The 25947-nt window shown below is 57.4% G+C and overlaps 3 protein-coding genes across 7 annotated transcripts; all 3 read left to right on the top strand.

The window, feature by feature from the left end:
* Window positions 1-1113: 1113 nt before the first annotated feature.
* Window positions 1114-13568, top strand: LOC310891441 (uncharacterized protein). The gene is made up of 11 exons (XM_083853710.1): window positions 1114-6979; window positions 7342-7491; window positions 7753-7907; window positions 8189-8327; window positions 8609-8746; window positions 8991-9167; window positions 9568-9723; window positions 9993-10094; window positions 10304-10406; window positions 10627-10686; window positions 10990-13568. Exons 1-11 carry the CDS (start codon window positions 6518-6520, stop codon window positions 11115-11117), a joined length of 1770 nt encoding a protein of 589 aa, XP_083709836.1. The 5' UTR covers window positions 1114-6517; the 3' UTR covers window positions 11118-13568.
* Window positions 13569-16352: 2784 nt separating this feature from the next.
* Window positions 16353-18684, top strand: LOC310891450 (maestro heat-like repeat-containing protein family member 7). The gene is made up of 6 exons (XM_083853721.1): window positions 16353-17066; window positions 17261-17389; window positions 17530-17609; window positions 17788-17911; window positions 18202-18291; window positions 18378-18684. Exons 1-6 carry the CDS (start codon window positions 16752-16754, stop codon window positions 18570-18572), a joined length of 933 nt encoding a protein of 310 aa, XP_083709847.1. The 5' UTR covers window positions 16353-16751; the 3' UTR covers window positions 18573-18684.
* A 978-nt stretch (window positions 18685-19662) lies between these two features.
* On the top strand, window positions 19663-25903 carry LOC310891437 (maestro heat-like repeat family member 5). 5 transcript variants are annotated; one of them, XM_083853705.1, is made up of 5 exons: window positions 19663-19719; window positions 20082-20231; window positions 20449-21522; window positions 21767-21943; window positions 22343-25903. In XM_083853705.1, the coding sequence occupies exons 3-5, from the start codon at window positions 21385-21387 to the stop codon at window positions 22871-22873; spliced, it is 846 nt and encodes a 281-aa protein (XP_083709831.1). In that variant the 5' UTR covers window positions 19663-19719; window positions 20082-20231; window positions 20449-21384; the 3' UTR covers window positions 22874-25903. The 5 variants fall into 5 exon arrangements, 4 of the variants coding, with proteins under 4 accessions (XP_083709831.1, XP_083709833.1, XP_083709834.1 ...); XM_083853708.1 differs by having other exon boundaries at window positions 19678-20231; window positions 22343-22498; window positions 22768-25902; XM_083853707.1 differs by having other exon boundaries at window positions 19669-19719; window positions 20449-20603; window positions 20965-25898.
* Window positions 25904-25947: the final 44 nt, after the last annotated feature.

Genomic DNA, 25947 nt, shown 5'->3' with positions numbered 1-25947 from the left:
GGGGTGGGGAGGAGCAAGGTTGTCCATGCAGTGTCAGATCTCAAGAGTCTGCTTTTCCTATCTATGCAGTTCCCCAAAGGAGACACCCTGGATCAATATCAATTAGTGAACTGAAGTGCTCCAAACCGAAATTAAACTAAACGCACCCTTTAAGATGAGAAAAAAATTTTATTAGGTGCTCTTTGAAATCTTCCTCCTTAACTACACCATGAAAGCTCTCCAATTAGCTGTACAAGTCTTGAACAAAACTATGTAAGAAGCGTTAGGAGTTTCTTCATTTTAATGAGTTCCACGGTGTATTTTGGTGCTGAATTTATGAAGCTCAGGTACCGAGAGGAGAATGATGCAAGCGATTGAGAAAGTAAAGTCAGAAGAAAAAGCTGAAGTGACTTGGAGTGTTAACGGGCCCCGCTGAGGGCCGTTACTAAGAGAGTCTCCCCAAGAACTTGTTAGAGCAGATAATTGGAGGCCATGATTACAGATAGTCAAAGGCACTGTGATGAGAAATATTTTGATGAAGCAGGAGGGCCAAGGCCTGATACCAGCTACTGGAGGGGAGATCCTGCACACCCATGTCTGCTTCGGGGCTTTTCCTGGGGTCTGTGGGATGTGGTGGGCAGTGTGATGCCAAAAGAAGAACACTGTGCTGTGGTTTAACCCGGCCGGCAGCTGAACCCCACACAGCCGTTCGCCCACCTTCCCCCCTCCCTCTCTGGGATGGGGGAGAGAAACGGGAAAGTGAAGCCTGTGAGTTGAGATAAAGACAGTTTATTAAGACAGGAAAATAATAATAATAATAATAGTACTCCTACCAATAATGTGTACGAAACAAGTGATGCACAGTGCAATTGCCCACCACCCGCTGACCGATGCCCAGCCTATCCCCGAGCAGCCGGCCCCCCACCCCGGCCAGCCACCCCCATATATTGTTTAGCATGACGCCAGATGGTATGGAATACCCCTTTGGCCAGTTTGGGTCAGCTGTCCTGGCTCTGTCCCCTCCCAGCTCCTGCTGCACCCCCAGCCTGCTCGCTGGCAGGACAGAGCGAGAAGCCGAAAAGGCCTTGGCCTGGTGTAAACACTGCTCTGCGACAATCACAACATCAGCATGTTACCAGCGCTCTTCTCAGCCTAATCCAAAACATAGCACCCTACCAGCTACTGTGAGGAAAATTAACTGTGTCCTAACTGGAACCAGGACAACATAGGCAAAAATAATCTGAGAGGCCACAGCCCCATGGGACGTGGTGATCGGCGGCCATCTTGGCCATGGCAATCAGGAAGCAGTTGAGTTTAAAATCTTTGGTGACAGGAGGAAAACTGCCACAAAACCTGCTTTTGGCAGGGGGGTTGGACCCGATGGTCTCTTGAGGTCCCTTCCAACCCCTCCAGTTCTGTGAACTCTGGACACGGGGAGGGCAGACTTCAGGCTGCTGAGGGAACTAGTTGGGAAGGTCCCCTGAGAAGCTGCTTGGGAAGGTATCGGGGTCCATCTTTTTAAGCGCCACCTCCTAAGAGCACAGGAGCAGGCGATTCCAAAATGTCGGAAGTCAAGCAGGCGGGGCAGAAGGCCAGCTTGGCTGAGCAGGGATCTTCTTCTAGAGCTTAAGGGGAAAAAGAAAGCGTGTGGCCACTGGAAGCGAGGTCGGGTGACGTGGCAGGGCTACAGAGGTGCTGTTCGCCTCTGTCGGGAGAAAATTCGTGCGGCCAAAGCTCAGAGGTGAAGCTGGCTAGTACTGTGGGCGACAACACAGACATATAAATATATATATATATAAATATATGTATTGAATATGTTAACAGCAAAAGGAGGACTAGAGGAAACATCGGTCCGTTACTTGATGAGGCTGGTCACCTCACAAGCAGGGACACAGGTGAAGCAGAGACATTTAATGCCTTTGTCGCCTCTGTCTTCAAGAGCAGTGATGGGCTCTGGGACCCAAGGGGCCCAGAGTTGGAGGGCCGTGACTGCAGTAACAAAAACCTCCCAGCCAAGCCCACCCTGGATGCATATGAGTCTATGGGGCCTGAGGGGATTCATCCCAGGGTTCTCAGAGGGCCGACTAATCCTCGTCGCGTTCTACAACTTCCTCGCGAAGGGGAGTGGAGAGGCAGGTGACCTATTCAGCGTAAACAGCAGTGATAGGACCCGCGGGAATGGTGTTAAGCTGAGGCGGGGGAAGCTTAGGCTGGACATCAGGAAGAGGTTCTTCACCGAGAGGGTGGTCGCATGGTGGAACAGGCTCCCCAGGGACGTAGTCACTGCACCAACCCTGTCTGAATTTAAGAAGCGATTGGACTGTGCACTTAGTCACACGGTCTAAACTTTGGGCAGACCTGTGCGGTGCCAAGAGTTGGACTAGATGGTCCTTATGGGTCCCTTCCAACTCGGGATATTCTACGATTCTATGATTCTATGATAATGTCCTTGTGAGACCTCTCTCAATTATTTTTCAATGGTCTTGGGAGCCCAGAGAGGTCCAAGTTGACACTAGGCTGGCAATCGTTGTGACAGCTTTCAAGAAGGGCAAGAAAGAAGAGCCTGATAATTACGGACCTGCCAGTCTCTCTTCAGAGCCTAGTGAAAATATGGAGAGAACTGTCCTGGGCGTTACTGAAAAACACCTGAAAGACAACGCAGTCATTGGTCACAGCCCACCAAGGTTCATGAGGGGAAAGTCCTGTTTAACAAACTTAATTTCCTTTTATGACAACATCACCCATCTAGTTGACCAAGGGAAGCCAGGTTTTGGATTTCCATCAAGTTTTCAATACTGTTTCTCTCAGTATCCTTCTGGACAAAATGTCCGTTGTACAGCTAGATAAATACATGCTGTTTAGGGTGAAAAATTGGCTGATGCCAGGTGAGCAAGGTGGAGATAAATTAACTTGGCTACAACGCTAATGATGAGCTTTGCGCAGTGGCCAATTGCTGGCTGGCTTGAGGCGCGTGTCTCGGGGCGCCTTCTGCTCAAGAGCCATCAGGAGACCGTGTCTTTCATCCCTTCAGGTCTGCCCCTTTCCAACTCGGGATATTCTAGGATTCCAAGTGTGGCGCCCAGCATTTGGCCTTGAATGCCACGCAGCTGGATGCGGCCCGTCGATCCAGCCTGTCCGGATCCCTCTGCAGAGCCTTCCTGCCCTCAAGCGGATCAACCCTCCTGCCCAGCTTGGTGCCGCCCGCGAACGTACGGCGCCCGGACGCCCGGGACCCACCCAGCCCAGGCGCGTGTCACACTGGGACCCTTTGTGACATCACCTGATGACACCCCAGGGGTCCGCCTTATAAGAGTGCAGCCGTGGCTCGGACCCTCAGTGTCGGTGCACGGCAGTGACGGACAGGGCAGGAGCACAGGGCCTTCGAGGAGTCCCCGAGCACAGCCCACGTCCCGCAATGCCGCAACCGCCCGCCCACAGGAGCCGCCGTTTTATCCTTGTGACCTCTCCCACTCCAGAGACTCTTTCTGAATCCGATGAGGAGGGAGATATCCCCCCCAGCCAGCCCAGGCTGGCCTGGCAGGAGACCTGGTCTTCTGAGGGCAGCAGCCGGCCAGCAGAGGACAGCTTGCTGGCAGAGGGCAGCAGCCCGGCCGCGGAAAGCAGCCCAGCCGCGGAAAGCAGCCCAGCCGCGGAAAGCAGCCCGGCAGCGGAAAGCAGCCCGGCAGCGGAAAGCAGCCCGGCAGCGGACAGCAAGGACGAGTCGCAGCTGCTGGATCCCAGTGAGTCAGGGTCACGGGGATGGGGTGGGGAGGGTTGGGGACAGCGAGACCCCTGCTTGACTCCAGGACTCCTTTCCTGGCTAACCCGGCGGGTGGGCCCGACGGTGCTGAGCTTCCTCCACAGCACCACAGAATCCCAGGACGCTTTGGGCTGGGGGGGACGTCAGCGATCACGACGCCTCCCCCCAGCCCAGGCTGCCCAAAGCCCACCCAGCCTGGCCGTGGGCAGCGCCAGGGAGGGGGCACCGCAGCCTGCGCCAGGGCCTCACCACCCTGGGCGTGAAGGATAGAAATCCCTCCCTGACCGAAAGAAACCTGCCCTCTTTTAGGTTAAAGCCGTCACCCCTTGTCCTGTCGCTGCGCTCCCTGATGAAGATCCCCCCCCAGCTTTCCTGGAGGCCCCTTTGGGCACTGGGAGGCCCCAGCAAGGTCCCCCCGCAGCCTTCTCCGGGCTCCACAAGCCCAGCTCCCTCAGCCTCTCTTCCCAGCAGAGCTCCTGCAGCCTCTGGGCATCCTCGCGGCCTCCCCACGTCCTTCTGGGGCTGGGGCCCTTCCTCTCCTCACTCCTGCATTCAGCCCCTCTCTGCAGCACTCTTTGCTTTCCTCCTTTCCAGATAAGGCATGGAAACTGTGCAAAGATTCGGCCATGGAATTCATCGAGGCTTATGTCCGCGGCACAGAAAAGGTAACGGCAACCGCTTGCATCGCAGCCGTGCTCCTGGCGCTGCCACGGCTCTGCTGCGGGGCTGCTGGAGGGCTGCTGGCTGGGCAGAGCCGTGGCCTCCGGGCGTCCCACACAGCTCCAGACCCCTCAAGGCTTTGGTCCTGCGGGCCGTGGGTGTCCCCCTAACGCTCTGTTGGTGTCTTTGTGGCTGCCAGGACAAGGAGGCGCAGAAGATGCTGTTCCTCAGCAAAATCTGCGCTCTGTGCAGAACTGTTTCGGAGAAGGGCTTGACGCTGGACTTGCATGCCTTCTGCCGCAAAAATAAGCTGGTGGAGAACATCATGGTGAGAGGATGTGCGGCGGGTTGGGGAAGGGGCAAGACCCCCGGCACCAGCCCCCTGGGAGGCCGGGGCTGGGGCAGCGCTGGCTCTGCTGGTGCTGGGTGCCGGCGGCTGCAAGGTCTCATCCCGCTTGTGCTCTGCAGGCGCTGCTGGAAAAGGAGCCCATGGACAGCTTGAACACAGAATTTCGGCAGAAGGCCATGGAGACCGTCACCGTCCTCAGGTGAGTGCCCAGCCCCTGGTTGGGCCAGCACATCCCCAGGGCAATGTCCTGGTGGCCCTGAAGCTGGCAGGGAGGCTGCCCGTCCCTCCCGGGGATGCCTGGCCAAGGGAGGTCCGTGTCCTCCTTCATAAGCCTCAAGGCACTGCGTCCAACAGGCTCCTCTCTCTCTCTCCCTCAGCAACACCGTGGTGACAGCACTGGATGGCAAAAAGGAGAGTCTCCGGCATGCGTGCTACAGGAGCGTCTTCTTTCTGCCTCCGGAGTCGGATGTGCCAGAGACAGAAAGAGCGCTCTACACCAAGGTATGTGCTGGGCGAGGTACCGGCACCCCCAGTCCTGCTGAGCTGCTGCCTTGCTTCCCCGTGCTGAGACAACTGGAGAGCAGTGCAGGGCCGGGGCCCAGATTTGCTTTCCCAGCCTCATCCCTTCTTCCCCTTCCCCTTCCCTGGCCTGATCCTGTGCTGCAGGAGGTCTGCACGCAGCAGCTTTTTAGCCCCAAAGCCACCCCTGGGCTCCAGAGGGGCTCAGAGCCAGCTCCTGGGGCTGAGAAGGGCCACAGAAATAATTCAGTGATCATCTGTCCTCCTTGCAGACTATGAATGCCATGGACCCCATGCTGGCGGCCTTCGTACGCAACTGTCCCACCGCCAGCATCAGCGCAGAGTTGCAGAATATCTTGGAGGTTTGGCATTTGCAAAGAATTTCCAAAGAATCCTCTCAGGTCACATTTGCAGACCCCTGTCAGCCCAGCAACTTCTCTCCTTGCAGGTGCTGCTGGACTTTGCAGGCTCCAGAAACTCAACTGTGCGTGAGAGAGCTGTGACGAGGATTGAGAGGCTGAGTGACTTCATCCTCTCACATTTTGTGGCCGACGTAAGGAACAAGGAACCCTCCACCCTTTCCTGCATGCCAGAGAATCCTCCTTTGCCCCTGCTCTTCCCTCCCCAGACCCTGCTCTCTCAGGGGCCGGCTCTGCCTCCACTAAGCCCTTTGTCTCTCCTCCCTCCCTCCCCCAGAGCTCAGACTACAATGAAAAACACAAGGACAGCCACGATGATCCCAGAGAGCTCTACATCCCCATCCTGGGCCAGCTGCTGGGCCACCTCTTCATTGTCAGCAGTGGCAAAGATTCCATCAGTTGCACAGCTTTGGGTGCTCTTTTTCGCTTCTACGAAATCATCTCAGATGGAAGAGGTAAGAGAAGGTGTGGTGGGCAGCGTCCGTCTGCACACAGACATCTGCTGGTATGTCTGCTTCTTTTCCCCGAGTATTGTGAAGGATTGTTCTTTTGCTTGGTGGAGGCTGTCCATGAAAGTCTGCCAGGGTCCCTGACCTCCTCTGCTCCTCACAGCAGCTTCCCGCAGGACTCTGGCTATCGTTTTCCACAGAAGCTAAACGCTCACCTCATGTCCAGGAGCAGTTCTCTGCTGCTGTCCTTCTCAACCCTCCCCAGCTCACCTACCACGCCGTTTCGCGGTATTCCCCAGTCTAAGCCATCAATCGATTGCCACTTCCCAAACCACATCTTCCCTGAGGAGTGAACAGCAGAGCCAGCCGTGCATCACCAGGGATGGTGACGCCCTCCAGAATTCTCCTTGACTGTTTGCTCCCTGCCGTCTTGCAAGCAGATGGCAGGGAGCTTCCTGCACATCCCGACCCCGAGCAGAAGGGGTCTGTGACACGCTGCTACCCCCACGGCACCCAGCGCCATTGCTTCTCCTCCTTCTGCATCATCCCTGAGGTCCCTCTTGCCCCCAGCAGCCGTCACCCTGTGCTTTACATCCCTGCCCACCGCTCTCCTCACCTACTGAGGGGTCTGAGCCTCCCTCCTCAGCCATTCCTAGTGAAAGTGCTTTTCACCATTTGGCAAGCTTGTTGGCAAAGATGCTCTTCCCTACTGACTCTTCGGTGTTCCCCCTGTTTAGAATGCTCGCTGACAAAGGACATGGAAAATTACGCAGAGAGACGCAAGAATTTGAAGGATACAGCATTTCCTTTCACTGTAATGTCCACTCCCTGTGATATTGCCAAGGTAATGAGCTCTGGCCTTGCTGGGAATCTTGTCCGTAGCATCAGCAGGCAACTCGTGTGAGCAAAGGGGTCCAGAACCGCTGGGGCTGGCACAGCCACACTCGCCCTGATGAGAGGGTTCCTCTTGTCCCGAAGCTGGGGCTATGCGTAGGCTGCTCCCCTGTGTCCCGGCAGCAGCTCCAGCCCTCCTGGCCACCAGCAAGCCCTGGTTACCTGCAGGGCCAGCACTCTGTCCCCGTACGCCCCATCCTCACTCCCTCCCCCTGAGGGCCCTCTCTCCGGAGCTGCCCTTGCTGCTCAGCTAAGCAGCACCCTTGGGACACTCAGTGCGGCATGTCCTCCCTCCCCTCCTCCTTCCCACAGGCGTTTGGAGGATTCCTCTTCCCTTCCGAGAGGCTGGACATCATCCTCACAGCCCTTGAAGCTTTACCAGACTCCAGCATCCAAGACAAGAAGGGGGCCTGCAGCTTGCTGGATGCAGCCTTGGATGACCCTGACTACTGGCTGACAGATGTAAGTGGCCTGTGGCCATTGCCCTGCCCTTGAGCTCTTTCAGGCGTTGATCCTCCCTCTCTTCCTCTCTCCCTCTTTCCTTTATTCCCTCCCTTCTTCTCTCGCTTCCTCCCTCCCTCCCTCCCTGCCACATGGAGGTCTCTTGGGCTCCAGAAGCCACGTGAAGGCAGCAGAGAACAATGGAAGGGGCCAAGGTTTCAGTGGCAGCTGTGGAAATGGCTGCAGTCCGGTGGACACACCATTCCCACCTTGTCCCCCCAGGTGCCAACGATCATGGAGTGCATCAGGAAAAACCTGGACAGCATCCACACGGCATCAGCGCGGCGCTGCCTGGACTCCCTGCTTCTCCAGCTGACCAACCTGATGTCCAGGGAAGAAGTCAAGAACCTGCTGCAGTTCTCCCCGCCAAGTGACAGGTCAGCAGCCTGTCACTCCACCAGCACAGCCCTCCATCCCACCCATGTTTTCCAGCCCCACTGGGCCAGCCAGGGCTGCAGCAGCCCAGCTGTCCAAGGCAGCCCAGAGCCCCCCTGCCCCCAGGGAACGCCAGCTCAGAGCCTTCCTGCTTGCCCAGGCTGGGCCCCCAGCGCTCCCCAAGTCACAGGGGCTGCAGGACAGCCTGGGTCCTACGGGGCTGGCCCGGGCCGTGGCCCTGCGGCTGAGGCAGCCCCACTGACAGAGTATTCTGTGCTTGCAGCACTGCCCTGGGCATGTGGGAGGTGGTCCTGGCAATGCCGCAGACCTTGGAGAAGGTTTTAAACGCGCTGATGGAAGACTTGCCACTGCGCAACTGGTGCACCGCGGTCACAGAAGACACCTGCATCCGTCGCTTGGCTGTGAGTTCCCAGATGAAACCTTGCTCCCAGCAGGGCTGCGCGTGGCCCTTCAGGCACACAGGCACAGCCCTGTCCCCATCTACCCCCAACCCGCCAGCTCCCCCAGGGCGTACGGACACATCGTCCCTGGGGCCGGCAGGGCCGGCAAGCCCCCGTAACCAGCCGCGCCTGGTGCCTTTGGTGCCAGCTCGCGCTGCTCCATCCCTGCCCAAAGGCGGGAGAAGAAGAGGCTGCAGGGAGCCCTGCAGGCCCTGCCAGGCTCCCCCTGCTCTTTCTTGCAGATGCTGGCCCAGAATCACGTTTCGGAAGAGGAGTTTGGTAACCCAGTGCACCTGCAGAGTTACCTGAAGCACCCAAGCCCAGAGATGCGCTTGATGGCTCTCAAAGGGCTCTCCACCGTGTCAGAGAGCCCTGAGAAGGTGAGCGGGCCATCGTCAAGCAAAGCCATGTTGGCAGCCTGGGGCTTTGCTCTTCTGCCCTCCCGTCCCTCCCCGTTGCTCTCCCCGCATCCCTGTAGTGCGCCCGCGGCCACTGCTTGCAGGAGGCGATTGCCATGCCAGCTGCCAGGAAGCAAGGCAGGAGGCTGGTGCTCAGGAACCAGAGCCCTTTGCCCAGGGTGGTCTCTCACGGCTTCACGGAAGGGAAACTGTGTCTTTCCTACAGGCAAGAAAAATTCAGGTCGTGCTGCCAGACATCCTGGAGGCCCTGCAGGACACCAACGCAGACGTCGTGCTGAAGGCCCTGCTTGTGCTGCGGAACGTGATGGCTCGTGTGGAGAGGAGAGAGGCCGGTCGCACGGCTCTGCAGCTGGCTGAGAAGCTCCTGCCACTCTTTGACCACGTAAGTGTGCTGCGGGAGCCCGAGCCCTCAGCTGGGCCCCCTGTAATGAGGGCTGCCCTTCAGCCCGGCCCTGTGGGCAGCACTCAGGCAGGGCCTCGCCAGTCTCCTCGTCAGCCCAGCCGCTGGGGAGCTCTGCTTGGACATGGCTGGTGCGGCCGGTGGCGAAAGTGGGGTGGCTGGCGGGCAGCCTGTGCTGGCAACCGACTGCGTTGCCTTTCACGGGCACCAGGCCTTGCAGCTGCCCCGGCAGGGCTGCTGAGCAGCTCCTCTGGGAAGGATCCAGCGCCGAAGCATCTCCCAGTTCTGCGATCTCCCTTCGCGTCAGCCACGCTAATGCCCCTGCTCCCCATGGGCGGGCAGCAGCTGTTGCTGAAATTCATCCTGTCCTCCTCCCTGCCAGGAGTCCAGCCAGGTGCGGGAGCACTCCATCTGCCTCTTCCAAGCCGTGACGGAGGCTGTGCTGCGGCAAAGGAAGAGGGCACTGAAGAGGACAGTGCACAGCAGCCTTCTCCCACTCTACTTTCGGATGAGAGACCAGAGTGAGAGCGTAGCAAAGGTACAGATCTCAGAGCTGACCAGTTACGTGGGCGAGGGTGTGCCGACACCACAGGGATGCTCTGGGGGATCCCTGGCCAGCAGCGTGAGCTGCCTCCGATGGCGGCTGTCCCGTGTCCTTGCCCTGGCCATGGAACCCCGTGCACGCCGTCCCCCACCACAGCCTCCTGTAACGCGCTGGGAAAGGCTCGCAGCCCTGCCAAGAGGAGGGGACAGAGGGTCTCCTTCCCAAGGCTGTGCTGCCATGTCCCAACCTCTGCTGCTCCACAGGCCTCTGGGGAAGCTCTCGTCGTCGCTGCAGAGTTTCTGCGACGCAAAGAACTCAAGCACTTGGCCCAGACAAAACAGACCTGCAGGATCGGGGAGTGCTTGGTAAGGACGACCCCACAGGCCCCAGCCCCAGCTGGGCAAACGTGCCCGGCCAGAGCCCGCTGCCTGCAGCCGCATCCTCGCTCCCTTCCTTCCAGCACAGAGCCCCAGGGGGCTCTTCTGCAGGCCCCTCTGCCCTCCCTGCCCCCAGGATGCTGGAGGAGACCCTGGGGAGGGTCTGCAAGCCCCGTGACCTTGTGTTCTCTCTCCAGCTGCAGCAGGACGGAGGCAGAGTAGAAGAATACCTGCAGCAGAGCCAGCCCTACCTGCAGGACTCGCAGACCGTCTTGCGACTTGAGGCCGTCAGGTTCATTGGTGAGCCCAGCCCCTGGGTCCCTCTTTGGGCAGCCTTTGGCAGCCCCAGGCACTGCCTCTGATGCCCCCAGAGCCCCCCGACTGGGCCCTTGCTCCAGCCCCCCTCGGGCAATGACCTTGCTGGGGTGCAGGAGGGGGCACAGCCTGGCTGGCCAGGCCAGGGGCTGCGCTGCTGGGAGCGTGCTGGGGAGCGGGGCTCTGATGGGAACTCTGTGTCTAGGGCTTGCTGCGCGCTACTCCGGGGACCAGAGCGAGGAGAAGCAGAATGAAATCATCAGCGGTGAGTGAGGGCAGTGGTGTGTGTGCTAGGGCTGGGGGGACAGGGGCAGAGGCCCCCATGCCTTGCCCTGCTCCAGGGAAATGCTTCGGGGCGGAGGAGCAACGCAGGCATAGGAAGGAGGGAGAGGAGACGGGGGAGCCCGGCATGTCAGGGAATGCCCTCCCAGCCTGGAGTTGGGCAGTGCTGCTGAAAGGGTTGAGTGTCGAAAGGGAAGAGTCGAGTGGGGCTGGCATGGTCTGCAGGGGATGCCTGGGGATCTCTGCAAGGAGTGGGTTTTCATCTCTGCTCTTCTTTCTTTGGCAGTCCTCCGGTCTTCAGGGAAGGATGTGGAACCCATGGTCAGATGCCTGGCAGCTCAGACCATCATGATCCTGGCGTCAAGGCGTAACAGAACGTCAGGACGGAGATTTCGACAGCTGTGGTGCTGCTAGCCACGCAGCACTCCTCAATACATCAATATATATCTTAATAGAACCGGGTTCTTGTCTCATTATTCCAGCAGCTCCTTCCAAGTGACTCGGTGCCGTGACGCTGAGCTAACTTGGAGGCTACCAAGGACGTCTTTTCCCTGGGCCCAGTGCCTGCTTGGTGCCTACTCAATGAAAGAGTCACAGAACCGCTGCGGTTGGAAAAGGCCCTTCAGCTCAAGTCCAACCGTCAGCTGACACTACCAGGCCCACCACAAAAGCACGGCCCTTAGCACCAAGTCCACACATTTCTTTAATAGCTCCAGGCCACATTTGGAAGAGGCTTCCAGGCTTCTGGGTTTGCCCTGAGCAGCCCCTTTTGTTTCCGTGGTGCTAGCAGGGAGGCCAGCTGTGACCCGGGGCTGCACATTGCCTGCTGCTGCCTGCAGCCACAGGGATGTCACTGTAGAGACAACAGGAGTGTCACCAACATACATGAGATCTGAGGGCTTATCCAGGGACAAGAATCACAATGTGGAAGCCGAAAGAGAGCAGCAGTGAAAAGGCCACGTCCTGCTGCTGGCCATGGCCATGGCTCCAGGGAAGCAGCAGCCCCGACCCAAAGGCAGCAGAGAGGCAGAGCCCAGCGGGCAGTGAGGTGGAGCCCCGAGGGCCACCGGGGCTGCTCCTCCATGTGGCAGCTGGGCTCTTGGACCCGAGCCCCTCCTGCATGCTGGAGCTGCTCCCCCAGCTCCAGAGGAGATGGGAAGAGATGGCAGCTGAGACCAGTGAAGTTCTGATGCTTTCTTTATTTTCGTTATCTCTACTGGAAGCCTCGTTCTAAAGGAAAATGAAATAATGAGGGGAAAAAAAAGAATAATTAGTAGAAAGGAGAAGGAGAAGAAGAAGGAGAAGAAGAAGAAGGAGAAGAAGAAGAAGAAGAAGAAGAAGAAGAAGAAGAAGAAGAAGAAGAAGAAGAAGAAGAAGAAGAAGAAGAAGAAGAAGAAGGAGAAGGAGAAGAAGAAGAAGGAGAAATCAAATCATAGTACCTGGGAAATAATAATAAAGAAAAATAAGTACAGGAAATCGTCCAATGTGATTTTTCAGATAACCTGTGATTATCTGAATCACAGAGGCACAATGCAATGCTTTTTGCCTTCTACCACTACAGCACAGTATGTAGGACTGTCCCGTACTCTGTGCATTGACCTGACGGGTCATTTCACACTATTTACTTTCATATCCCTGTTGGAAGGGGATGATTCACAAACTGGGGTAAGCTGATGGGTTCTGCCTCAGCCCTTTGAAGTGTCCTGCTCTTGAGTCTTTCAGCCTGAGATTGCCACAGATGACCCCTGATGGTAAATGGCTGTTCAGCTGCTAACTAGGAATAAGGGAGAGTATATTGGGTCTTCCAGTGGCCATTTCAACTTTAGGTGAATCCCAAGAACCCACTGAACAAGGGTGTTGTCTTTGAAGGGGTCTCATGTGTTGGGCTGGGCTGGCGTTATTGGGACAAAGACCACTGCTGGCAGTGGACATGCTCTGGTATCTCCACCTGGCTCCATCTGCATCCTCCAAAGGGCTCTGGTCTCTCGCATGTCCTGCTTGCTTACTGTCTTGACAGCAGAGCTCTGCCTGAATACCCAGTAATTTCTTTAGTACTTGGGTAAAAGAGCAACTACTCGTCACCTCAAATGTTTCAATCCTTTTTATAAAACATTACACGCTTTGTGTGTAATTTCTATCATGAAGAAATGTGAATTTTCAGGATGTATATTCATCGCTGGAGAAGAAATCCTGAAGTTCACCTGTACTTGCATTGTCATCGCTTTGTCTAGCATGGTGTGCTCCCTCACCTTCCAGGCACATCCACAAGTTTTGATTAAACAGACCCTGCTGAATGTCCCCTTTCCAGCCGCCTGTCTGGACCTATGCACTTCCCTTGGTTCTCCTGGTTTGCCCTCCCCTTACTCTTTGATCATTAGACTGCTCTCACAGACCCAGTTGCTGCTTTGAGCTTCAGGTAGAAGCAGCCCAGCTTGTCCATCTATCAGCAGTCTGTCTAATTGTTTCCTTACCAAGATCCTCATCATTTCTCATTGAGTTCATATGATATGGATTAATAATAACACTATCATTTTTAATTGCCTGTCTATCAGTATAAAATACTTCTACAGTCATTCTTTTGTGAAGGTGTTGTGGTTTAACCCGGCCGGCAGCTGAACACCACACAGCCGTTCGCCCACCTTCCCCCCTCCCTCTCTGGGATGGGGGAGAGAAACGGGAAAGTGAAGCCTGTGAGTTGAGATAAAGACAGTTTATTAAGACAGGAAAATAATAATAACAATAATAATGATAATAGTGATAATAGTATTAATAATAATAATGTGTACGAAACAAGTGATGCACAATGCAATTGCCCACCACCCGCTGACCGATGCCCAGCCTATCCCCGAGCAGCCGGCCCCCCACCCCGGCCAGCCACCCCCATATATTGTTTAGCATGACGCCAGATGGTATGGAATACCCCTTTGGCCGGTTTGGGTCAGCTGTCCTGGGTCTGTCCCCTCCCAGCTCCTGCTGCACCCCCAGCCTGCTCGCTGGCAGGACAGAGCGAGAAGCCGAAAAGGCCTTGGCCTGGTGTAAACACTGCTCTGCGACAATCACAGCATCAGCATGTTACCAGCGCTCTTCTCAGCCTAATCCAAAACATAGCACCCTACCAGCTACTGTGAGGAAAATTAACTGTGTCCTAACTGGAACCAGGACAACATAGGCAAAAATAATCTGAGAGGCCACAGCCCCATGGGAAGTGGTGATCGGCGGCCATCTTGGCCATGGCAATCAGGAAGCAGTTGAGTTTAAAATCTTTGGTGACAGGAGGAAAACTGCCACAAAACCTGCTTTTGGCAGGGGGGTTGGACCCGATGGTCTCTTGAGGTCCCTTCCAACCCCTCCAGTTCTGTGAACTCTGGACACGGGGAGGGCAGACTTCAGGCTGCTGAGGGAACTAGTTGGGAAGGTCCCCTGAGAAGCTGCTTGGGAAGGTATCGGGGTCCATCTTTTTAAGCGCCACCTCCTAAGAGCACAGGAGCAGGCGATTCCAAAATGTCGGAAGTCAAGCAGGCGGGGCAGAAGGCCAGCTTGGCTGAGCAGGGATCTTCTTCTAGAGCTTAAGGGGAAAAAGAAAGCGTGTGGCCACTGGAAGCGAGGTCGGGTGACGTGGCAGGGCTACAGAGGTGCTGTTCGCCTCTGTCGGGAGAAAATTCGTGCGGCCAAAGCTCAGAGGTGAAGCTGGCTAGTACTGTGGGCGACAACACAGACATATATCCATCTCTCTCTATATATGTATTGAATATGTTAACAGCAAAAGGAGGACTAGAGGAAACATCGGTCCGTTACTTGATGAGGCTGGTCACCTCACAAGCAGGGACACAGGTGAAGCAGAGACATTTAATGCCTTTGTCGCCTCTGTCTTCAAGAGCAGTGATGGGCTCTGGGACCCAAGGGGCCCAGAGTTGGAGGGCCGTGACTGCAGTAACAAAAACCTCCCAGCCAAGCCCACCCTGGATGCATATGAGTCTATGGGGCCTGAGGGGATTCATCCCAGGGTTCTCAGAGGGCCGACTAATCCTCGTCGCGTTCTACAACTTCCTCGCGAAGGGGAGTGGAGAGGCAGGTGACCTATTCAGCGTAAACAGCAGTGATAGGACCCGCGGGAATGGTGTTAAGCTGAGGCGGGGGAAGCTTAGGCTGGACATCAGGAAGAGGTTCTTCACCGAGAGGGTGGTCGCATGGTGGAACAGGCTCCCCAGGGACGTAGTCACTGCACCAACCCTGTCTGAATTTAAGAAGCGATTGGACTGTGCACTTAGTCACACGGTCTAAACTTTGGGCAGACCTGTGCGGTGCCAAGAGTTGGACTAGATGGTCCTTATGGGTCCCTTCCAACTCGGGATATTCTACGATTCTATGATTCTATGATAATGTCCTTGTGAGACCTCTCTCAATTATTTTTCAATGGTCTTGGGAGCCCAGAGAGGTCCAAGTTGACACTAGGCTGGCAATCGTTGTGACAGCTTTCAAGAAGGGCAAGAAAGAAGAGCCTGATAATTACGGACCTGCCAGTCTCTCTTCAGAGCCTAGTAAAAATATGGAGAAAACTGTCCTGGGCGTTACTGAAAAACACCTGAAAGACAACGCAGTCATTGGTCACAGCCCACCAAGGTTCATGAGGGGAAAGTCCTGTTTAACAAACTTAATTTCCTTTTATGACAACATCACCCATCTAGTTGACCAAGGGAAGCCAGGTTTTGGATTTCCATCAAGTTTTCAATACTGTTTCTCTCAGTATCCTTCTGGACAAAATGTCCGTTGTACAGCTAGATAAATACATGCTGTTTAGGGTGAAAAACTGGCTGATGCCAGGTGAGCAAGGTGGAGATAAATTAACTTGGCTACAACGCTAATGATGAGCTTTGCGCAGTGGCCAATTGCTGGCTGGCTTGAGGCGCGTGTCTCGGGGCGCCTTCTGCTCAAGAGCCATCAGGAGACCGTGTCTTTCATCCCTTCAGGTCTGCCCCTTTCCAACTCGGGATATTCTAGGATTCCAAGTGTGGCGCCCAGCATTTGGCCTTGAATGCCACGCAGCTGGATGCGGCCCGTCGATCCAGCCTGTCCGGATCCCTCTGCAGAGCCTTCCTGCCCTCAAGCGGATCAACCCTCCTGCCCAGCTTGGTGCCGCCCGCGAACGTACGGCGCCCGGGCGCCCGGGACCCACCCAGCCCAGGCGCGTGTCACACTGGGACCCTTTGTGACATCACCTGATGACACCCCAGGGGTCCGCCTTATAAGAGTGCAGCCGTGGCTCGGACCCTCAGTGTCGGTGCACGGCAGTGACGGACAGGGCAGGAGCACAGGGCCTTCGAGGAGTCCCCGAGCACAGCCCACGTCCCGCAATGCCGCAACCGCCCGCCCACAGGAGCCGCCGTTTTATCCTGAAGGGCCGTGTTCGCAAGCCAAAGTCTCCTTCTGAATCCGATGAGGAGGGAGGCATGCCCCCCAAGAAGCCCAGGCTGGCCTGGCAGGAGACCTGGTCTTCTGAGGGCAGCAGCCGGCCAGCAGAGGACAGCTTGCTGGCAGAGGGCAGCAGCCCGGCCGCAGAAAGCAGCCCGGCCGCGGAAAGCAGCCCGGCCGCAGAAAGCAGCCCGGCCGCGGAAAGCAGCCCGTCAGCGGAAAGCAGCCCGGCAGCGGACAGCAAGGACGAGTCGCAGCTGCTGGATCCCAGTGAGTCAGGGTCACGGGGATGGGGTGGGGAGGGTTGGGGACAGCGAGACCCCTGCTTGACTCCAGGACTCCTTTCCTGGCTAACCCGGCGGGTGGGCCCGACGGTGCTGAGCTTCCTCCACAGCACCACAGAATCCCAGGACGCTTTGGGCTGGGGGGGACGTCAGCGATCACGACGCCTCCCCCCAGCCCAGGCTGCCCAAAGCCCACCCAGCCTGGCCGTGGGCAGCGCCAGGGAGGGGGCACCGCAGCCTGCGCCAGGGCCTCACCACCCTGGGCGTGAAGGATAGAAATCCCTCCCTGACCGAAAGAAACCTGCCCTCTTTTAGGTTAAAGCCATCACCCCTTGTCCTGTCGCTGCACTCCCTGATGAAGATCCCCCCCAGCTTTCCTGGAGGCCCCTTTGGGCACTGGGAGGCCGCAGCGAGGTCCCCCCGCAGCCTTCTCCAGGCTCCACAAGCCCAGCTCCCTCAGCCTCTCTTCCCAGCAGAGCTCCAGCAGCCTCTGGGCATCCTCGCGGCCTCCCCACGTCCTTCTGGGGCTGGGGCCCTTCCTCTCCTCACTCCTGCATTCAGCCCCTCTCTGCAGCACTCTTTGCTTTCCTCCTTTCCAGATAAGGCAAGGAAACTGTGCAAAGACACATCCGTGGAATTCATCGAGGCTTATGTCCGCGGCACAGAAAAGGTAACGGCAACCGCTTGCATCGCAGCCGTGCTCCTGGCGCTGCCACGGCTCTGCTGCGGGGCTGCTGGAAGGCTGCTGGCTGGGCAGAGCCGTGGCCTCCGGGCGTCCCACACAGCTCCAGACCCCTCAAGGCTTTGGTCCTGCTGGCCGTGGGTGTCCCCCTAACGCTCTGTTGGTGTCTTTGTGGCTGCCAGGACAAGGAGGCGCAGAAGATGCTGTTCCTCAGCAAAATCTGCGCTCTGTGCAGAACTGTTTCGGAGAAGGGCTTGACGCTGGACTTGCATGCCTTCTGCCGCAAAAATAAGCTGGTGGAGAACATCATGGTGAGAGGATGTGCGGCGGGTTGGGGAAGGGGCAAGACCCCCGGCACCAGCCCCCTGGGAGGCCGGGGCTGGGGCAGCGCTGGCTCTGCTGGTGCTGGGTGCCGGCGGCTGCAAGGTCTCATCCCGCTTGTGCTCTGCAGGCGCTGCTGGAAAAGGAGCCCATGGACAGCTTGCGCACAGAATTTCGGCAGAAGGCCATGGAGACCATCGCCGTCCTCAGGTGAGTGCCCAGCCCCTGGTTGGGCCAGCACATCCCCAGGGCAATGTCCTGGTGGCCCTGAAGCTGGCAGGGAGGCTGCCCGTCCCTCCCAGGGATGCCTGGCCAAGGGAGGTCCGTGTCCTCCTTCATAAGCCTCGAGGCACTGCGTCCAACAGGCTCCTCTCTCTCTCTCCCTCAGCAACACCGTGCCGAGAGCACTGCACGGCAAAAAGGAGAGTCTCCGGAACGCGTGCTACAGGAGCGTCTTCTTTCTGCCTCCGGAGTCGGATGTGCCAGAGACAGAAAGAGCGCTCTACACCAAGGTATGTGCTGGGCGAGGTACCGGCACCCCCAGTCCTGCTGAGCTGCTGCCTTGCTTCCCCGTGCTGAGACAACTGGAGAGCAGTGCAGGGCCGGGGCCCAGATTTGCTTTCCCAGCCTCATCCCTTCTTCCCCTTCCCCTTCCCTGGCCTGATCCTGTGCTGCAGGAGGTCTGCACGCAGCAGCGTTTTAGCCCCAAAGCCACCCCTGGGCTCCAGAGGGGCTCAGAGCCAGCTCCTGGGGCTGAGAAGGGCCACAGAAATAATTCAGTGATCATCTGTCCTCCTTGCAGACTATGAATGCCATGGACCCCATGCTGGCGGCCTTCGTACGCAACTGTCCCACCGCCAGCATCAGCGCAGAGTTGCAGAATATCTTGGAGGTTTGGCATTTGCAAAGAATTTCCAAAGAATCCTCTCAGGTCACATTTGCAGACCCCTGTCAGCCCAGCAACTTCTCTCCTTGCAGGTGCTGCTGGACCTTGCTGGCTCCAAAAACTCAACTGTGCGTGAGAGAGCTGTGAGGAGGATTGAGAGGCTGAGTGACTTCATCCTCTCACATTTTGTGGCCAAGGTAAGGAACAAGGAATTCCCGACCCTTTCGTGCATCCCAGAGCATCCTGCCACTCAGGGGTGCCTGCGAGGCAAGCCTGGGTGCATGTGAGGGCCTCAGCACCCTGAAGCAAGGCTCTTCGTCCCTCCTTTGCCCCTGCTCTTCCCTCCCCAGACCCTGCTCTCTCAGGGGCCGGCTCTGCCTCCACTAAGCCCTTTGTCTCTCCTCCATCCCTCCCCCAGATCTCAGACTACAATGAAAAACACAAGGACAGCCACAAAGATCTCAGAGAGCTCTACATCCCCATCCTGGGCCAGCTGCTGGGCTACCTCTTCATTGTCAGCTGTGGCACAGATTCCGTCAGTTGCACAGCTTTTGATGCTCTTTTTCGCTTCTACAAAATCATCTCAGATGGAAGAGGTAAGAGAAGGTGTGGTGGGCAGCGTCCGTCTGCACACAGACATCTGCTGGTATGTCTGCTTCTTTTCCCCGAGTATTGTGAAGGATTGTTCTTTTGCTTGGTGGAGGCTGTCCATGAAAGTCTGCCAGGGTCCCTGACCTCCTCTGCTCCTCACAGCAGCTTCCCGCAGGACTCTGGCTATCGTTTTCCACAGAAGCTAAACGCTCACCTCATGTCCAGGAGCAGTTCTCTGCTGCTGTCCTTCTCAACCCTCCCCAGCTCACCTACCACGCCGTTTCGCGGTATTCCCCAGTCTAAGCCATCAATCGATTGCCACTTCCCAAACCACGTCTTCCCTGAGGAGTGAACAGCAGAGCCAGCCGTGCATCACCAGGGATGGTGACGCCCTCCAGAATTCTCCTTGACTGTTTGCTCCCTGCCGTCTTGCAAGCAGATGGCAGGGAGCTTCCTGCACATCCCGACCCCGAGCAGAAGGGGTCTGTGACACGCTGCTACCCCCACGGCACCCAGCGCCATTGCTTCTCCTCCTTCTGCATCATCCCTGAGGTCCCTCTTGCTCCCAGCAGCCGTCACCCTGTGCTTTACATCCCTGCCCACCACTCTCCTCACCTACTGAGGGGTCTGAGCCTCCCTCCTCAACCATTCCTAGTGAAAGTGCTTTTCACCATTTGGCAAGCTTGTTGGCAAAGATGCTCTTCCCTACTGACGCTTCGGTGTTCCCCCTGTTTAGAATGCTCACTGACAAAGGACATGGAAAGTTACGCAGAGACACACAAGAGTTTGAAGGATGCGACATTTCCATTGATTGTAATGTCCTTTCCCTGTGAGATTGCCAAGGTAATGAGCTCTGGCCTTGCTGGGAATCTTGTCCGTAGCATCAGCAGGCAACTCGTGTGAGCAAAGGGGTCCAGAACCGCTGGGGCTGGCACGGCCTCCCTCGCCCTGGTGAGAGGGTTCCTCTTGTCCCGAAGCTGGGGCTATGCGAAGGCTGCTCCCCTGTGTCCCGGCAGCAGCTCCAGCCCTCCTGGCCACCAGCAAGCCCTGGTTACCTGCAGGGCCAGCACTCTGTCCCCGTACGCCCCATCCTCACTCCCTCCCCCTGAGGGCCCTCTCTCCGGAGCTGCCCTTGCTGCTCAGCTAAGCAGCACCCTTGGGACACTCAGTGCGGCATGTCCTCCCTCCCCTCCTCCTTCCCACAGGCGTTTGGAGGATACCTCTTCCCTTCTGAGAGGCTGGACATCATCCTCACAGCCCTTGAAGCTTTACAAGACTCCAGCGTCCATGACAAGCAGGGCGCCTGCAGCGTGCTGGACACAGCCTTGGAGGACCCCAAGTACTGGCTGACAGATGTAAGTGGCCTGTGGCCATTGCCCTGCCCTTGAGCTCTTTCAGGCGTTGTTCCTCCATCCCTCCCTCCCTCCTTGCCTCCCTCGCACATCGAGGTCTCTTGGGCTCCAGAAGCCACGTGAAGGCAGCAGAGAGCAATGGAAGGGGCCAAGGTTTCAGTGGCAGCTGTGGAAATGGCTGCAGTCCGGTGGACACACCATTCCCACCTTGTCCCCCCAGGTGCCAACGATCATGGAGCGCATCAGAAAAAACCTGGACAGCATCCACACGGCATCAGCGCGGCGCTGCCTGGACTCCCTGCTTCTCCAGCTGACCAACCTGATGTCCAGGGAAGAAGTCAAGAACCTGCTGCAGTTCTCTCCGCCAAGTGACAGGTCCTGGCCTTAACATCCTTGAGGGCTTGTTCCACGTCGGGAGATGCACCTGGAGACTCTCTGCTTGCCAGAGCCATGGCAAACGGCAGGGCATCCCCAAGGAGCACAGCCCTCCATCCCACCAACGTGTTCCAGCCCCACTGGGCCAGCCAGGGCTGCAGCAGCCCAGCTGTCCAAGGCAGCCCAGAGCCCCCCTGCCCCCAGGGAACGCCAGCTCAGACCCTTCCTGCTTGCCCAGGCTGGGCCCCCAGCGCTCCCCAAGTCACAGGGGCTGCAGGACAGCCTGGGTCCTACGGGGCTGGCCCGGGCCGTGGCCCTGCGGCTGAGGCAGCCCCACTGACAGAGTATTCTGTGCTTGCAGCACTGCCCTGGGCATGTGGGAGGTGGTCCTGGCAATGCCACAGGCCTTGGAGAAGGTTTTAAATGTGCTGTTGGAAGACTTGCCACTGCGCAACTGGTGCACGACGGTCACAGAAGACACCTGCATCCGTCGCTTGGCTGTGAGTTCCCAGATGAAACCTTGCTCCCAGCAGGGCTGCGCGTGGCCCTTCAGGCACACAGGCACAGCCCTGTCCCCATCTACCCCCAACCTGCCAGCTCCCCCAGGGCGTACGGACACATCGTCCCTGGGGCCGGCAGGGCCGGCAAGCCCCCGTAACCAGCCGCGCCTGGTGCCTTTGGTGCCAGCTCGCGCTGCTCCATCCCTGCCCAAAGGCGGGAGAAGAAGAGGCTGCAGGGAGCCCTGCAGGCCCTGCCAGGCTCCCCCTGCTCTTTCTTGCAGATGCTGGCCCAGAATCACGTTTCGGAAGAGGAGTTTGGTAACCCAGTGCACCTGCAGAGTTACCTGAAGCACCCAAGCCCAGCGATGCGCTTGATGGCTCTCAAAGGGCTCTCCACCGTGTCAGAGAGCCCTGAGAAGGTGAGCGGGCCATCGTCAAGCAAAGCCATGTTGGCAGCCTGGGGCTTTGCTCTTCTGCCCTCCCGTCCCTCCCCGTTGCTCTCCCCGCATCCCTGTAGTGCGCCCGCGGCCACTGCTTGCAGGAGGCGATTGCCATGCCAGCTGCCAGGAAGCAAGGCAGGAGGCTGGTGCTCAGGAACCAGAGCCCTTTGCCCAGGGTGGTCTCTCACGGCTTCACGGAAGGGAAACTGTGTCTTTCCTACAGGCAAGAAAAATTCAGGTCGTGCTGCCAGACATCCTGGAGGCCCTGCAGGACACCAACGCAGACGTCGTGCTGAAGGCCCTGCTTGTGCTGCGGAACGTGATGGCTCGTGTGGAGAGGAGAGAGGCCGGTCGCACGGCTCTGCAGCTGGCTGAGAAGCTCCTGCCACTCTTTGACCACGTAAGTGTGCTGCGGGAGCCCGAGCCCTCAGCTGGGCCCCCTGTAATGAGGGCTGCCCTTCAGCCCGGCCCTGTGGGCAGCACTCAGGCAGGGCCTCGCCAGTCTCCTCGTCAGCCCAGCCGCTGGGGAGCTCTGCTTGGACATGGCTGGTGCGGCCGGTGGCGAAAGTGGGGTGGCTGGCGGGCAGCCTGTGCTGGCAACCGACTGCGTTGCCTTTCACGGGCACCAGGCCTTGCAGCTGCCTGGCCGGGCTGCTGAGCAGCTCCTCTGGGAAGGATCCAGCGCCGAAGCATCTCCCAGTTCTGCGATCTCCCTTCGCGTCAGCCACGCTAATGCCCCTGCTCCCCATGGGCGGGCAGCAGCTGTTGCTGAAATTCATCCTGTCCTCCTCCCTGCCAGGAGTCCAGCCAGGTGCGGGAGCACTCCATCTGCCTCTTCCAAGCCGTGACGGAGGCTGTGCTGCGGCAAAGGAAGAGGGCACTGAAGAGGACAGTGCACAGCAGCCTTCTCCCACTCTACTTTCGGATGAGAGACCAGAGTGAGAGCGTAGCAAAGGTACAGATCTCAGAGCTGACCAGTTACGTGGGCGAGGGTGTGCCGACACCACAGGGACGCTCTGGGGGATCCCTGGCCGGCAGCGTGAGCTGCCTCCGATGGCGGCTGTCCCGTGTCCTTGCCCTGGCCATGGAACCCCGTGCACGCCGTCCCCCACCACAGCCTCCCGTAACGCGCTGGGAAAGGCTCGCAGCCCTGCCAAGAGGAGGGGACAGAGGGTCTCCTTCCCAAGGCTGTGCTGCCATGTCCCAACCTCTGCTGCTCCACAGGCCTCTGGGGAAGCTCTCGTCGTCGCTGCAGAGTTTCTGCGACGCAAAGAACTCAAGCACTTGGCCCAGACAAAACAGACCTGCAGGATCGGGGAGTGCTTGGTAAGGACGACCCCACAGGCCCCAGCCCCAGCTGGGCAAACGTGCCCGGCCAGAGCCCGCTGCCTGCAGCCGCATCCTCGCTCCCTTCCTTCCAGCACAGAGCCCCAGGGGGCTCTTCTGCAGGCCCCTCTGCCCTCCCTGCCCCCAGGATGCTGGAGGAGACCCTGGGGAGGGTCTGCAAGCCCCGTGACCTTGTGTTCTCTCTCCAGCTGCAGCAGGACGGAGGCAGAGTAGAAGAATACCTGCAGCACAGCCAGCCCTACCTGCAGGACTCCCAGACCGTCTTGCGACTTGAGGCCGTCAGGTTCATTGGTGAGCCCAGCCCCTGGGTCCCTCTTTGGGCAGCCTTTGGCAGCCCCAGGCACTGCCCTGGCAGCGAGGCGCAGCCCTGTTGCCCCCAGAGCCCCCCGACTGGGCCCTTGCTCCAGCCCCCCTCGGGCAATGACCTTGCTGGGGTGCAGGAGGGGGCACAGCCTGGCTGGCCAGGCCAGGGGCTGCGCTGCTGGGAGCGTGCTGGGGAGCGGGGCTCTGATGGGAACTCTGTGTCTAGGGCTTGCTGCGCGCTACTCCGGGGACCAGAGCGAGGAGAAGCAGAATGAAATCATCAGCGGTGAGTGAGGGCAGTGGTGTGTGTGCTAGGGCTGGGGGGACAGGGGCAGAGGCCCCCATGCCTTGCCCTGCTCCAGGGAAATGCTTCGGGGCGGAGGAGCAACGCAGGCATAGGAAGGAGGGAGAGGAGACGGGGGAGCCCGGCATGTCAGGGAATGCCCTCCCAGCCTGGAGTTGGGCAGTGCTGCTGAAAGGGTTGAGTGTCGAAAGGGAAGAGTCGAGTGGGGCTGGCATGGTCTGCAGGGGATGCCTGGGGATCTCTGCAAGGAGTGGGTTTTCATCTCTGCTCTTCTTTCTTTGGCAGTCCTCCGGTCTTCAGGGAAGGATGTGGAACCCATGGTCAGATGCCTGGCAGCTCAGACCATCATGATCCTGGCGTCAAGGCGTAACAGAACGTCAGGACGGAGATTTCGACAGCTGTGGTGCTGCTAGCCACGCAGCACTCCTCAAAACATCAATATATATCTTAATAGAACCGGGTTCTTGTCTCATTATTCCAGCAGCTCCTTCCAAGTGACTCGGTGCCGTGACGCTGAGCTAACTTGGAGGCTACCAAGGACGTCTTTTCCCTGGGCCCGGTGACTGCTTGGTGCCTACTCAATGAAAGAGTCACAGAACCGCTGCGGTTGGAAAAGGCCCTTCAGCTCAAGTCCAGCCGTCAGCTAACACTACCAGGCCCACCACAAAAGCACGGCCCTTAGCACCAAGTCCACACATTTCTTTAATAGCTCCAGGCCACATTTGGAAGAGGCTTCCAGGCTTCTGGGTTTGCCCTGAGCAGCCCCTTTTGTTACTGTGCTGCTAGCAGGGAGGCCAGCTGTGACCCGGGGCTGCACATTGCCTGCTGCTGCCTGCAGCCACAGGGATGTCACTGTAGAGACAACAGGAGTGTCACCAACATACATGAGATCTGAGGGCTTATCCAGGGACAAGAATCACAATGTGGAAGCCGAAAGAGAGCAGCAGTGAAAAGGCCACGTCCTGCTGCTGGCCATGGCCACGGCTCCAGGGAAGCAGCAGCCCCGACCCAAAGGCAGCAGAGAGGCAGAGCCCAGCGGGCAGTGAGGTGGAGCCCCGAGGGCCACCGGGGCTGCTCCTCCATGTGGCAGCTGGGCTCTTGGACCCGAGCCCCTCCTGCATGCTGGGGCTGCTCCCCCAGCTCCAGAGGAGATGGGAAGAGATGGCAGCTGAGACCAGTGAAGTTCTGATGCTTTCTTTATTTTCGTTATCTATACTGGAAGCCTCGTTCTAAAGGAAAATGAAAGAATGAGGGGAAAAAAAAGAATAATTAGTAGAAAGGAGAAGGAGAAGAAGAAGGAGAAGAAGGAGAAGAAGGAGAAGAAGAAGAAGTAGTAGAAGAAGAAGAAGAAGAACAAGAAGAAGAAGGAGAAATACCTGGGAAATAATAATAAAGAAAAATAAGTACAGGAAATCGTCCAACGTGATTTTTCAGATAACCTGTGATTATCTGAATCACAGAGGCACAATGCAATGCTTTTTGCCTTCTACCACTACAGCACAGTATGTAGGACTGTCCCGTACTCTGTGCATTGACCTGACGGGTCATTTCACACTATTTACTTTCATATCCCTGTTGGAAGGGGATGATTCACAAACTGGGGTAAGCTGATGGGTTCTGCCTCAGCCCTTTGAAGTGTCCTGCTCTTGAGTCTTTCAGCCTGAGATTGCCACAGATGACCCCTGATGGTAAATGGCTGTTCAGCTGCTAACTAGGAATAAGGGAGAGTATATTGGGTCTTCCAGTGGCCATTTCAACTTTAGGTGAATCCCAAGAACCCACTGAACAAGGGTGTTGTCTTTGAAGGGGTCTCATGTGTTGGGCTGGGCTGGCGTTATTGGGACAAAGACCACTGCTGGCAGTGGACATGCTCTGGTATCTCCACCTGGCTCCATCTGCATCCTCCAAAGGGCTCTGGTCTCTCGCATGTCCTGCTTGCTTACTGTCTTGACAGCAGAGCTCTGCCTGAATACCCAGTAATTTCTTTAGTACTTGGGTAAAAGAGCAACTACTCGTCACCTCAAATGATTCAATCCTTTTTATAAAACATTACACGCTTTGTGTGTAATTTCTATCATGAAGAAATGTGAATTTTCAGGATGTATATTCATCGCTGGAGAAGAAATCCTGAAGTTCACCTGTACTTGCATTGTCATCGCTTTGTCTAGCATGGTGTGCTCCCTCACCTTCCAGGCACATCCACAAGTTTTGATTACACAGACCCTGCTGAATGTCCCCTTTCCAGCCGCCTGTCTGGACCTATGCACTTCCCTTGGTTCTCCTGGTTTGCCCTCCCCTTACTCTTTGATCATTAGACTGCTCTCACAGACCCAGTTGCTGCTTTGAGCTTCAGGTAGAAGCAGCCCAGCTTGTCCATCTATCAGCAGTCTGTCTAATTGTTTCCTTACCAAGATCCTCATCATTTCTCATTGAGTTCATATGATATGGAT

This window comes from Anser anser (genome assembly GCF_964211835.1).
Source record: "Anser anser genome assembly, contig: HAP1_SCAFFOLD_181, whole genome shotgun sequence".
NCBI classification, from domain to species: Eukaryota; Metazoa; Chordata; class Aves; order Anseriformes; family Anatidae; genus Anser; species Anser anser.
Note: the sequence above shows the minus strand (reverse complement) of the source record. Positions and strands in the feature narration are given on the sequence as shown.